The sequence below is a fragment of the Ranitomeya imitator genome, chromosome 2 (genome assembly GCF_032444005.1).
Source record: "Ranitomeya imitator isolate aRanImi1 chromosome 2, aRanImi1.pri, whole genome shotgun sequence".
Taxonomy (NCBI): domain Eukaryota; kingdom Metazoa; phylum Chordata; class Amphibia; order Anura; family Dendrobatidae; genus Ranitomeya; species Ranitomeya imitator.
The window spans coordinates 628,850,573-628,863,529 of record NC_091283.1 but is presented as its reverse complement, the minus strand read 5'-3'; the positions used below and the strand labels follow the sequence as shown (position 1 = coordinate 628,863,529).

Here is a 12,957-nt window from a genome sequence, read left to right as displayed (position 1 = left end):
TGGGTGATTTGGGTCCAATTGTTTGAAAAATGATGAAGCCTTCCCCCTATAAGGGTGGCATCATTGAGTCTTAGATTTAGAGGAGGGGCTGAAGAAAAACCTTTTGTTCCTATTACCCTGGGTACGGGAACCCCTGTTAAATCCCCTGTTGGATCTACCACCTCTGAAATCGGACTGTCTCCTGAAGGGAAATCCTCTCCGAAAGGACTGAGACCTCTTAGGGTTGTCCTCCGGAAACCTTTTTTTCTTGTCAGAGGCTGACTCTAGGATAGTATCTAGGGACGGACCGAATACCCTTGCACTTGAAAAGGGAATTGAGCATAATTTGGTGTTAGAAGCATTATCCCCAGACCATGATCTTAACCAGACCGCCCTTCTAGCCGCGTTAGATAATGAACTATTTCTAGCCGAAAATCTGACTGATTCAGCCGTCATGTCGGACAGAAAAGCCGTGGCAGATCTCATAATAGGGAGAGAATTTAGGATCTCGGATATTATTAGAGAGATGCTCTTCCAGTTGATCCAACCAAAAGGTACATAGACCGGGCTACCGAGGTAGCTGCAATGTTGGTCTTAATTAGAGCCGCAAAGGCTTCCCAGGCCCTCTTTAACAGTATGTCGGCTTTCCGATCCAAGGGATCGCGTAAGTTTGATGAGTCCTCGAATGGTATAGTTGTCTTTTTGGCAACCTTTGCCACAGGAACATCAACTTTGGGTATCTCGTCCCATAGCTTTACATCCTCCGGCTCGAACGGCAGTCGAACCTTAAAGTCCTTGGACAATACCAGCCGACGTTCTGCCTCCTTCCACTCCTCGAGTACCATGGCTTTAATATGCTCACTAACTGGGAAGACTGTCTGCCAACGTGACATAAGTCCCCCAAACATCAGGTCCTGCCTGGATTGTGGCTTAGAAGTTTCTTCTATTTGCATTGTGCACCGCACCGCCTGCACCAGATCATTCGTATCCTCCGCCTGGAAGAGGTATTTCCTCTGGTGGTCCTGGCTCCCTGAAGGAAGCTCCCCTTCCTCTTCTGAGACAAAGTCTTCAGAGTCAGACTTGTCTTCAGAGGTAAACTCCAGTTCTTTTAAGTCCCGTTCCCTTCTGGCTCTCTTGCGGCAGGGAATGGGGCTGGATTTTTCCATCATACTAGACAGAGAGGACTGAACTTCCTCTCGTATTAGGGACCTCATTTCAGATAGTAGTGAGGGCTGCTCATCTCTCATAACCTTGGATGTGCAGTCTGCACATAAAGCTTCCGGACACGCATGGGAAAACCTTATGCTACATATGGGGCATCTACTGGATTTTCCAGAGGCCTTGCCAGACTTCTTAACTGCACCAGGCGGGACAGCGGGGGTTCCCTTATCCTTAAACGATATAAGATAGGGAATAGGTAAGGGGCGAATCTGTCTGTGTGTGCAGATGGGGAAGTTTGCGCTATGTGCACTTACCCCCTCCTCGGCTGGCATGCTTCCTTCCATGCTTCCGAAGGTAACAGGTCCCCGCAGCTCAGAGCTCCAGACAGAAGCGCTTCAGCCGCAGTATGATCCACGCTGGAACGCACACCTCCCCTGTACATCAGCGTTACCGGAAGTGACGGTAACGGATGCCGCGAAACCGGAAGTGACGCAGCCCCTGGGAACTTCCGCCCGAAGACGCCGAGCCGAGCACCATGCTGTGCCGCAGACCTCCAGGAACCGCGTCCGCAGCCGAGAGCCTCCCACCGGGAGGAGCGGCTGCCACCAGGAGCCTCGTCCACTCCTGGTCTTTGGAGCAGAGGGACCCCTCCCTGGAGGGTTTCTGCCCTGAGCCTCTTGACAGGGGGGGGGAAGGATATTGGCAAGCCGCACGATCCCCCTGAGCTCCGGTAAGCTGCGCAGCCTCTCGTGCGTCCCTTGCAGGGACAGGAAGAACACTGAGGTTTGGGGGTGGGACCGGACCTTTTGAACTCTCGTGTGTTTCCTGTCCCAGCAAGGGAGGAAGGACGTCCTCCAGGGTGCTGTCAGGAGGGACGTCCTGGAAAAAGAATTATTTTTGCATCGCTTTATTCTGAGGACTATAACTTTTTTATTTTTTTGCTGATGATGCTGTATGGCAGCTCGTTTTTTGCGGGACAAGATGACGTTTTCAGCGGTACCATTGTTATTTATATCTGTCTTTTTGATCGCGTGTTATTCCACTTTTTGTTCGGCGGTATGATAAAGCGTTGTTTTATGCCTTGTTTTTTTTTTTCTTACGGTGTTTACTGAAGGGGTTAACTAGTGGGACAGTTTTATAGGTTGGGTCGTTACGGACGCGGCGATACTAGATGTGTACTTTTGTTTGTTTTTTTATTTAGATAAAGAAATGTATTTATGGGAAAATATATATATATTTTATTATTTTTTTTTTATTATTTAGGAATTTTTTGTTATTTTTTTTTTTTTTTTACACATGTGGAAATTTTTTTTTTTTTTACTTTGTCCCAGGGGGGGACATCACAGATCGCTGATCTGACAGTTTGCACAGCATTCTGTCAGATCAGCGATCTGACTTATAGTACTGCAGGCTTACCAAGCGCCTGCTCTGAGCAGGCACCTGGTAAGCCACCTCCCTCCCTGCAGGACCTGGACGCCGCGGCCATTTTGGATCCGGCCTGCTGCAGGGATGGGAGGTAAGAGACCCTCGCAGCAACGCGATCACATCGCGTTGCTGCGGGGGTCTCAGGGAAGCACGCAGGGAGCCCCCTCCCTGCGCGATGCTTCCCTGTACCGCCGGCACACCGCGATCATGTTTGATCGCGGTGTGCCGGGGGTTAATGTGCCGGGGGCAGTCCGTGACCGCTCCTGGCACATAGTGCCGGATGTCAGCTGCGAGAGGCAGCTGACACCCGGCCGCGCTGGACGTGCTATTCCGTCCGTGGGAATTAAGGCCCACCCCACATGGACGGAATAGTACGTCCAATGGCAGAAAGGGGTTAAAGGTTTTAGGTAGAGGCATGCTGTATCCCTGTTAACCCCCAAAATACTGAAGGAAGCTAATTATATTAGAGAAAATTACAAAAGAACAACCAAAAGTAAAATAAAGGCTATATATAAATGATTATCACAATCATAAATATAGTGATATTAGCTCACCCGGGTGTCTTTTGAGTAAAAAGAAAGTGGAGACCACTTAAACCAAGAACCAAAACCAATCACCAAACCAAAGGATGTACCAGGAAGACCAGACTGGATCAAGATATATTCTTTTATTATTTAATTATCAAGCAGCGATACAATATATAAAAAACTACCGTTAAAAAATATAAGATAAAAATACAAAACAATCATACAAAAAAGTGTGCAGCATGGGACGGCATATAAAACTAAATATACGGATACCCAACCGCACAATAATAAATATTTATATATCCGTGCAAGGTAAGTATTACCAACAATCGGGGTATATTAGTTCCCTGAAAAATTGAGTGACACAATGTGGAAACAATAATAAAAAATAATAAAAACTCCAAAATTGATGTGCAATATATGCAAAAAAGTGCTGAAGTGCAAATAAATTCAAAGAACACAATTGTTTTAACCATCAGGGTTATTTCCAGACCCTGCACAGTGGTGATAGAGACAAAGTGCTAAGTGCTGAACTATAACAGATTTCAGGGAAAAATAGTGGATATTAGTGGATATTATCTTAGGGCACCGCGCCGTCCTGAGTACACACACACACACAATCTGGTCTTCCTGGTGCATCCTTTGGTTTGGTGATTGGTTTTGGTTCTTGGTTTAAGTGGTCTCCACTTTCTTTTTACTCAAAAGGAAGCTAATTATGCAGCTGAAAAACAGCTGAACACTTGAGGAAAAAATATGAGGGAAGTGTGGCAGAGCACTTACCCTGGACCTGTCCCCCGAGAGTTCTGTCCCCAAGCGTGCAGCGCCGGACCTCAAGGGTAGAGGGAGCTTGCCGTGCTGAGCCTGCTGGGTGGCAAAATATGGCTGCCGAGAACAGGAGAGGCGTTTCTTGTAGCGTGCAAGAAGCGCCAATCAGGTGGGCGGGACTGCTGGAGTGACGCGCGGAAGGGGGCGCGGGATTACTGGCTTGCGGCCCAGCAAGGGTCGAAGCCGGGGAATAAATTTGCGGTGCCTGGCCGGAAATGACCGCCGAGCCTGCAACGTGCACAGGAGCCCCCTCCCGAATGGAAAAACTCATCGCCGGATGATATGAGGGTTCTGGATCTTCTTCTGGAGGGAGGGATGGGCAGAGCTGCTACTCTTCTCGCAGGTCAGGGCTGCAATAGGGACGGTGCAGGAACCCTCAATCCACCATCCCTTTGAGAGGGAGGAGGAGAGGGACCGTCCAGCTCCCTGCAGCACCGCTGTTCCATCAGTGGTGGTGCAGTGGGAGCAGCACGGACGCCATGGGGAGTGGGCCTCTGTGTATCCTAAGGGTTCGCTCCCCTAGGATTTCATAGGGCAGGTGGCTGGCTCAGAAGGGGGTACATGGAGGTGACACTCCGTGTTCCCGTCTGTTGCTGGTGCAGGGAGATCGGCGCCCTGAAGGGAACCGTCGCCCCTAAAATATCTCAGGCCTGGCATCCCATGTCGCAGGAGAGCATACTGGGAGGTGACACTTGCCGTGCTCACCTATTGTAATTTGGGAGAGATTGGCCCCTTGAAAGGGTCCGTCGCCCCAGTCTTCCTCTTGCACAAAAAGGTTTAAAAAATAATAAAAATAAAATAAAAAAGTATGGTCTGAATAGGAGACCCCAGTGTGCCTCCTATGGACACTAAGCATAAACTGGTGCTATCCGGAGCTAGTGGGCAGTGTATACTGCAGAGGAGCTAACCCTTTTTTGTATTTACTTAGTGTCAGCCGCATACACCCACGGTCCTGAGTCCTCCAATGTGGCGAAGGAGAAAGTACATTATGAATACACAATCACAATTGACTGATTGAAGAGTAGACAAAAATAAAAACAGTAACTAAGACAAGTTGTAAACTCTGCTGTGGTGTGGTGACGTGACACTTCCCTGACGCGCGTTTCGACAACTGTGCCTTCTTCTAGGGGAGTCTGGCCTGGTGCAACAACCTCACTGTAGCATGTCGCACATGTGACGTTGCTGGCTAATTATAAGAAGATCCGCGGATACAGTCAGGTAGGAGGCGGTTCTCAGGGCTCCCGTCCAGCAGCCACAGCTTACTGAAACGGGCGTTGGACCAGGTCCTGAGAATGGATTTGCAGCAACTCATCTCACTAGCACTCACCTCTTCAGTCAGCAGCTCAATGATCTTGTTTGTTAGATCCAGAATCTTCTGCTCATTGTATCTCCCAGGGATCAATGAGTGAGGTGGAAGATCTGTCATAGGCCCCTGGGTTCTTTCTGACAAACAGGAAGAATTTCTGGAAAGCAGACATTCACCAGATTTCTTTTTCACTATTGTGTAATCCTGAGGAAACAGACAGATATCACCATGTACATTCTCAGAATGTTTCCGCTCTTAAATAATGTTGCTGTATGATTAATGGAAATATAATTCCCATAATCCCTCACCTCTCCAGTCAGCTGGTAGATAATCTCCAGGGCGAGGTTTAATATACTCTTTATCATCCCACTTTTGCCCTTGTCTAGCCTTTGTGGATCAGTCAGGTAGAGGTCCATGGTCTTGTAATATGGACTGTAAGACTTCAACAGAAAACATATTTTACTAAAGAAACATGAATGAAAAAAAATAATTAGCATAGTTTTATGCTGTGAACCTGCAGAAATAGTGGTAAAATGGAAGCACTCCCTTTCACGGGGGTGGGGCATTGACTATTATGATGTAGATGTTACTGTTTTGAGAGATTTTCACCCCACCATTAAGGATTTCACATTTTGCTCCAATCCTGATTCTTCCTTCTTTCGCACAGACCATAGCCCCAATTCATCAAAGCAACTTGACACTAAGTATTTTTAATGCATTTTTTTCAGCATGGCATTAATGCTTTTTAAGTATACCATGAGGTGTAGAAATAAAGTGTTTTTTGGTGTACTTCCCCTGTAAATACCTTACCAAGACATGCATAAAAAAAAACAGAATTTCCCAAGATTTAGGCTATGTGCACACGCTGCGGAAAGGTGTGCGGATTTTTCCGCACTGATTTTGGTAAATCCGCAGGAAAACCGCACTGCGGACTTACTGCGGAATTACCGTGGTTTTTGTGCGGATTCCACCTGCGGTTTTACACCTGCAGTTTTCTATTGGAGCAGGTGTAAACCGCTGCACAATCCGCACACAGAATTGACATACTGCGGAACGTAAACCGCTGCGTTTCCATGCGGTATTTTCCGCAGCATGTGCACTGTGGATTTTGTTTTCCATAGGTTTACATGGTACTGTACAACACATGGAAAACTGCTGCGAATCCGCAGCAGCCAATCCGCTGTGTATCCGCAGCGTGTGCACATACCCTTATACAACACACCAAAGAATTGCCATAAAGCTTTTTCTAAAATGCACGTTTTCTCACTCAAATCAATGGGAATCTTGTTGCACACAGATTTAGAGAAAATGCACCCACCATATTTTTCAGCTGCCTGAAAATGATCTGCAAAACCGATGCAAAACATAAACATCATGCACGTGAATGTAAAAATGACATTGTGCACATGTTCAGTTTTTTGTTACTTCTATTAATGGATTTAAGGTTTGGCGATCATGAAGTGGTTAAACGGAACCTGTCACCCCCAAAATCGAAGGTGAGCTAAGCCCACCAGCATCAGGGGCTTATCTACAGCATTCTGTTTCTTATCAGCGCTGGAGTGGCGCTTCATATGTAAGCCCCCTGCCCCTGTTATTATACTCACCTTCAACCTCGTACCGACAAGTCACTGGATGGCGCCAGCAGATCACGTTTTGACCGAGATAGACCGGAGTGACGCTGGAAAAGAATAAAGGGGGCGACAGGTGAGTATCAGACAGGAAATATGGGACTTACATTTAAAGCAACACTCCAGCGGTGCAATAAAAAAAAAATGCTGGAGTGATGCTTTGAAGACTGTGTGTTCATACTCACACAGGTTGTTTTTTTTTAAGGAGGTTTCTGCTCAGATTCTGCTCCAAAAAGACTTCATGCACACATGGCCAATGAGTGAAAACTACGATTTTTAGGCATTTTGAGATGTGGAGGAGAATTTAAGTTTCTGCTCTAAAAACTCTTTGAAAACGAAGTGTGCAGGCAGCCAATGAAGGAAAGAACAGCGAGAGCAATTACTCCAAAAGGTGGGCACCCGTAACGAAGAAGACTTGACTTGTGACAACTAGAATCACTTTTAGAAGTTGCCGAGTGTGCAATAACAATGATTGCACTTTATGTTCTATAATCCTTTAAAGGGATTGTCCAGAACCCTAAGGCTGCTGTCACACTAGCAGTATTTGGTCAGTATTTTACATCAGTATTTGTAAGCCAAAACCAGGAGTGGGTGATAAATACAGAAGTGGTGCATATGTTTCTATTATACTCTCCCTCTAAGGGTATGTGTCCACGTGCAGTAAACGCTGCGTGTTTGACGCTGCATAGGGACGCAGCGTCAGACACGCAGCGTCCAGATGTTACAGCATAGTGGAGGGGATTTAATGAAATCCCGTCTCCACTATGCGTGGTAACACGCACGCGGCGGCCCTGCAACTCCGGACATGCTGCGCGTCTTTTCAGATCGCAGCATGTCCGTTTATCTTGCGGCGACGCTGCGTCGCCGCAAGATATAGCACAGGGCCCTATGGTGGGGAGCGATGATGCCGGATGTGTGCTGTGAACACATCCGGCATCATCGCGTCCCAGAAAGGGGGCGGGGCTTACCGCAGAGCGGCTAAGCCGCTCCGGCGATACCACCGGCCATCCTGATCGTGGACACATACCCTAATTGTTCCACTCCTGGTTTTGGCTACAAATACTGATGTAAAATACTGACCAAATACTGATAGTGTGACCGCAGCCTGACACTGATGGCCTCTTCTTAGGACAGATCATCAATTTCTGATCAGTGGAGGTACAAGACCAGACACCACTGCCGATCAGCTGCTCCCGGTGTCAGCAGCAGCTGGATGGCAGAATAGTGGCTGTGACCGGGTACTGCACATCCACCCCCCTATTTATCAGAATCAATGTTCAGGTTCTAGAAAACCCCTTTAAAACCCCCGACTGCAATAGCTGAAAGTCACAGAGGGAGTATTTACTGCAGAACAAATGTATAAAACGAAAAAAAATCCCAAGAACATTTTGTTATCATCAGTGGTCACATGGAAAGGATCTCTATATGGCGCTGCGAGACATATAGGCAGTAACCATACAGTGTGCCCTGCAGCCGCAGGAGTATACGGCAGAGTTACAGGCTATAAGTCCGCTCTGAAATCACCTGTATATAAGGGTTCTGTTTATGGGGTCCGTCACACACCCTATATAAGGGGGGGACAGCAAGTGTACCTCACATGGAGAGGAAACAAGAAAGGCACTTACTGAGCGTCAACAGATGCTGGATCCTCACTTAATTGTAAAGTGCTGCGGAATATGTTGGCGCTATATAAATAAAAATTATTATTATTAATAAAGAATCTGAGCTCCTGGGCTGGGGCTGCTGGTTGGCTTCTGTGCTGGTGGGCTCCTGGGCTGGGGCTGCTGTGGGCTCCTGTGCTAGGGCTGCTGGTGGGCTCCTGTGCTGGGGCTCCTGTGCTAGGGCTGCTGGTGGGCTCCTGTGCTGGGGCTGCTGGTGGGCTCCTGGGCTGGGGCTGCTGGTGGGCTCCTGGGCTGGGGCTCCTGTGCTGGGGCTGCTGGTGGGCTCCTGTGCTGGGGCTGCTGGTGGGCTCCTGGGCTGGGGCTCCTGTGCTAGGGCTGCTGGTGGGCTCCTGTGCTGGGGCTGCTGGTGGGCTCCTGTGCTGGGGCTGCTGGTGGGCTCCTGTGCTGGGGCTGCTGGTGGGCTCCTGTGCTGGGGCTGCTGGTGGGCTCCTGGGCTGGGGCTCCTGTGCTAGGGCTGCTGGTGGGCTCCTGTGCTGGGGCTGCTGGTGGGCTCCTGGGCTGGGGCTGCTGGTGGGCTCCTGGGCTGGGGCTCCTGTGCTAGGGCTGCTGGTGGGCTCCTGTGCTGGGGCTGCTGGTGGGCTCCTGTGCTGGGGCTGCTGGTGGGCTCCTGTGCTGGGGCTGCTGGTGGGCTCCTGTGCTGGGGCTGCTGGTGGGCTCCTGGGCTGGGGCTCCTGTGCTAGGGCTGCTGGTGGGCTCCTGTGCTGGGGATGCTGGTGGGCTCCTGTGCTGGGGCTCCTGTGCTAGGGCTGCTGGTGGGCTCCTGTGCTGGGGCTGCTGGTGGGCTCCTGTGCTGGGGCTGCTGGTGGGCTCCTGTGCTGGGGCTGCTGGTGGGCTCCTGGGCTGGGGCTCCTGTGCTAGGGCTGCTGGTGGGCTCGGGCTCCTCTGCTAGGGCTGCTGGTGGGCTCCTGTGCTAGGGCTGCTGGTGGGCTCCTGTGCTGGGGCTGCTGGTGGGCTCCTGGGCTGGGGCTCCTCTGCTAGGGCTGCTGGTGGGCTCCTGGGCTGGGGCTCCTGTGCTGGGGCTGCTGGTGGGCTCCTGGGCTGGGGCTCCTCTGCTAGGGCTGCTGGTGGGCTCCTGGGCTGGGGCTCCTGTGCTAGGGCTGCTGGTGGGCTCCTGTGCTGGGGCTGCTGGTGGGCTCCTGGGCTGGGGCTCCTCTGCTAGGGCTGCTGGTGGGCTCCTGTGCTGGGGCTGCTGGTGGGCTCCTGGGCTGGGGCTCCTCTGCTAGGGCTGCTGGTGGGCTCCTGGGCTGGGGCTCCTGTGCTAGGGCTGCTGGTGGGCTCCTGTGCTGGCGCTGCTGGTGGGCTCCTGGGCTGGGGCTGCTGGTGGGCTCGTGGGCTCCTGTGCTGGGGCTGTTGGTGAGCTGCAGGACCTTTGCTGATGTCAGGACCATGTGACCAGTCACAGGAGGAGGAGTCAGGCTCTAGGCAAGGTGGGTGGAGGTCGGAGTCCACTTTCTGTTGCTCTTGTGTAAGGGCATGTTCAGACGTAATGTAATGGCCGTTTTGCAGTAAACAAAGCAAAACACATCTATTATAGCCTTAAGGTTCACTAACATGTTGTAGTTATTTCGTAAGTTTTGCCATGATGTCAAAATTGCAGCAGAAATACATAATATGTGAATAGGACCTACATGTCTGTATAAGCAGGTAATAAGTGTGCTCTTCATAAACCTTAAAGTTAAGTTCACATGATGAGTATCTGGTGCATTTTTCATTGCAAAAAAATAAACGCAGCATCTTCCGGTACGTACACACAATAAGTAATGAGTAAACGCTGCGGGTCGGACGCTGCATACATCCCAGTGTCCAGATGTTACAGCATAGTGGATGGGAATTCAAGAAATCCCATGTCCACTGTGCGTCCAGAGATGTCCGCCGATCACCTGCGGAGAGTACAGCTGTAGCTGGGAATAATATTTAAACCGTGATATTATATGAAGCCGTTAATCATCACTGATGTTAGTAGCTAATAATCCCAGGCCCTTTATGGAATAGGAGTGGAGTGGCCATGATCCATAATGATGTGTGGTTTTCTATCTCTTCTTTTGTGCAAATAACCTGGATTTTCTATGGGTGGGTGACACCATCCAACGTGTACTCATGTTTTGTATATGTGGTGATATAGTGTTATTGTAATATGTTCGTCTAATTTTTTTATAATATAATAAAAAGTTGTTTTATTGGAAAAAAATTGTTCCTTCATTTCTTCTATCAGTAAAGGATTAAAGGGAACCTGTCACCAGGAATAACGCTTTTAACCTGCAGATATGCGGTTAATCTGCAGGTTAACAGCGTTATGATGCTGCCTGGAGCCTGCATGTAGCCAAATGCAGAAAATTATAAGTATTCTCCTCGCCAACATTCGGTATTCAGTCATATGCTGTGTCCCTGACTGAAAATTGCTCCCTGCACAAAAATTGACCCCACACTGTCCATCTTATTGTATATCACCTTCACACTATTCTCTCCTATAAAATATTCTCACCATATGACACCCCCTTATATGCTAAAACGCCACACTGTACTCCCTTATAATTTATACCCACTACACATTTTTCAATTATGAACTATGATCTCCACAGTCCCCACCACATGCTGCTCACTCTTCACACCGTCCCCTCATGCGTCCCTTTTCATAATGAGCCCCCTAAGCTGCTTCTCTCCATATTGAGCTCACAACACTACCCGTTTCCATACTAGGCCCCTCAGTAATGCAACTTCTCCATACTAAGCCCCTCATGCTGTCCCTTCTTGATACAGAACCCTCAATGCTACGTCTACTTCATATTGAGCCCCCATACTTCCTCTTTATACGAGGACTCCTGTAAAACCTCCAAATTAAGCCCCCTTGTCTATACTGAGCCTTTTAAGCTTCTTCACTCACCATAATGAGCTCTCCATATGCTGCCCCTTCTCCATAGAGTCCGCTGCACTGCCACTTCCTTCCATACTAAACCCCATGCTGCTCCTTCTCTTCATACTAAGCGCCCATACTGCACCTTCTCTTCATGCTGATCCTCTCTATACTGAGCCCGCCTTGCTGCCAATTCTACATACTGACCCTGCTATGCTGCTCCTTCTCAGGCCGGGGTCACACTAGACCGTAATACGGACGAGTGCAATGCGATAAAAAATCGCATAGCACTCGTCCCGATGTTAATCTATGGGGCAGCTCCCATCATCCGATATTTTCTCGGCCGTATTCAGGATCCGAGTGAAATCGCAGCATGCTGCGATTGTCAGCGTTTCTCGGCCGAGAATCGCCAATGAAAGTCTATGGGGGTGAGAAAAAATAGCACAGCACACGGACCATCAGTGTGACTTGCGAGAAATTCTCAGGCATTGGGCAGGTGACAGGAATGGCTCAGCCATTATTTGCTCCATTTTGCAAGTGTGTGAGAAAATCTCACCATACGGATGCCATACGGATGTCACACGGATGTCACACGGATCATTTGATGCGAGAAAATCGCATCCTCGCACTGCACACGGATCACTGTTTTGGGAACATTTGTGCGATTCTCGTCCGTCAAAAACAGACCATTTTTTTATACGTTGTGTGTGTCCCCGGCCTCATACTGAGTCTGCCATGCTTGCCCTTCTCTCTATACTGAGCCCCCAACACTGCCCTCTTTTCATACCAATCCTCCACGCTGTCCCTTCTCTTCATACTGAGCCCCCATATTGCCCCTTCTCTTCATACTTAGCCCCTATGATGCCCCTTCTATCCAGACTGAGCTCCCCCATGCTACATACTGACTCCACCATGATGCTCCTTCTCATACTGGGCCCGCCATGCTTCCCCTTCTCTCTATACTGAGCCCCCAACACTGCATTCTTTTCATACTGAGCCCTCCATGCTGCTTTGGCCATGCGCTAGTGATGTGCCCGAAATAGAGTTTAATGGCAGCATTAACGGACTGCGTTACACCGCGTTATGCCACGGTGTAACGGAGTCCGTCTAACGGACTTTTAAAACGTAATGTGAACCCAGACAATTCTTTTCCACATTATCCCCCACCATACTGAGACCCCCACACTTCTCCCCCATACCTGCTCCCAACACTGTTGTGTCTTTTCCCCCTGTGTGGTGGCACATGCTGCTACTTCTCCACTACTGAGCCCCTCCATGGTGTCCTCTCTCCATTCTGAGCCCCCTACACTATCCACTTACCATACTGAGAAACCCGCAGTCTCCCTCCTACACTTTGACCCTTGCACTGTTCCTCAATCTGTAAGCCCCTATCCCAAAACCTATTGGTAACAGTCCCAAAGCCTCAGTGTACAGTAATAGCCCCTCTAACCACCAGTCTATTGTAATAGCCCCCTAAATTTTGGTCTCTATGAGTGCTTACCTGCTGCCGGCACTGGGTGTTTCTCCTCTTCTGCAGTGGCACTCTGCTGTGATGTCTGTAGCATGGTGACAT

The 12,957-nt window shown here is 49.3% G+C and overlaps 1 protein-coding gene across 1 annotated transcript in view; it reads right to left on the bottom strand.

Moving 5' to 3' along the window:
• The window catches only part of LOC138666759 (zinc finger protein 585A-like), an 80,738-nt gene extending 71,992 nt beyond the window's left edge, over positions 1–8,746 (bottom strand). The window contains exons 1-4 of the mRNA XM_069754934.1: positions 8,477–8,746; positions 6,828–6,901; positions 5,532–5,685; positions 5,245–5,427 (exon numbers count right to left, since the gene is read on the bottom strand). Of these exons, the coding sequence (XP_069611035.1) occupies positions 5,245–5,427; positions 5,532–5,639 (291 nt within the window). The 5' untranslated portion in view covers positions 5,640–5,685; positions 6,828–6,901; positions 8,477–8,746. The remainder of the gene's footprint in view (positions 1–5,244; positions 5,428–5,531; positions 5,686–6,827; positions 6,902–8,476) is intronic.
• Positions 8,747–12,957: the final 4,211 nt, after the last annotated feature.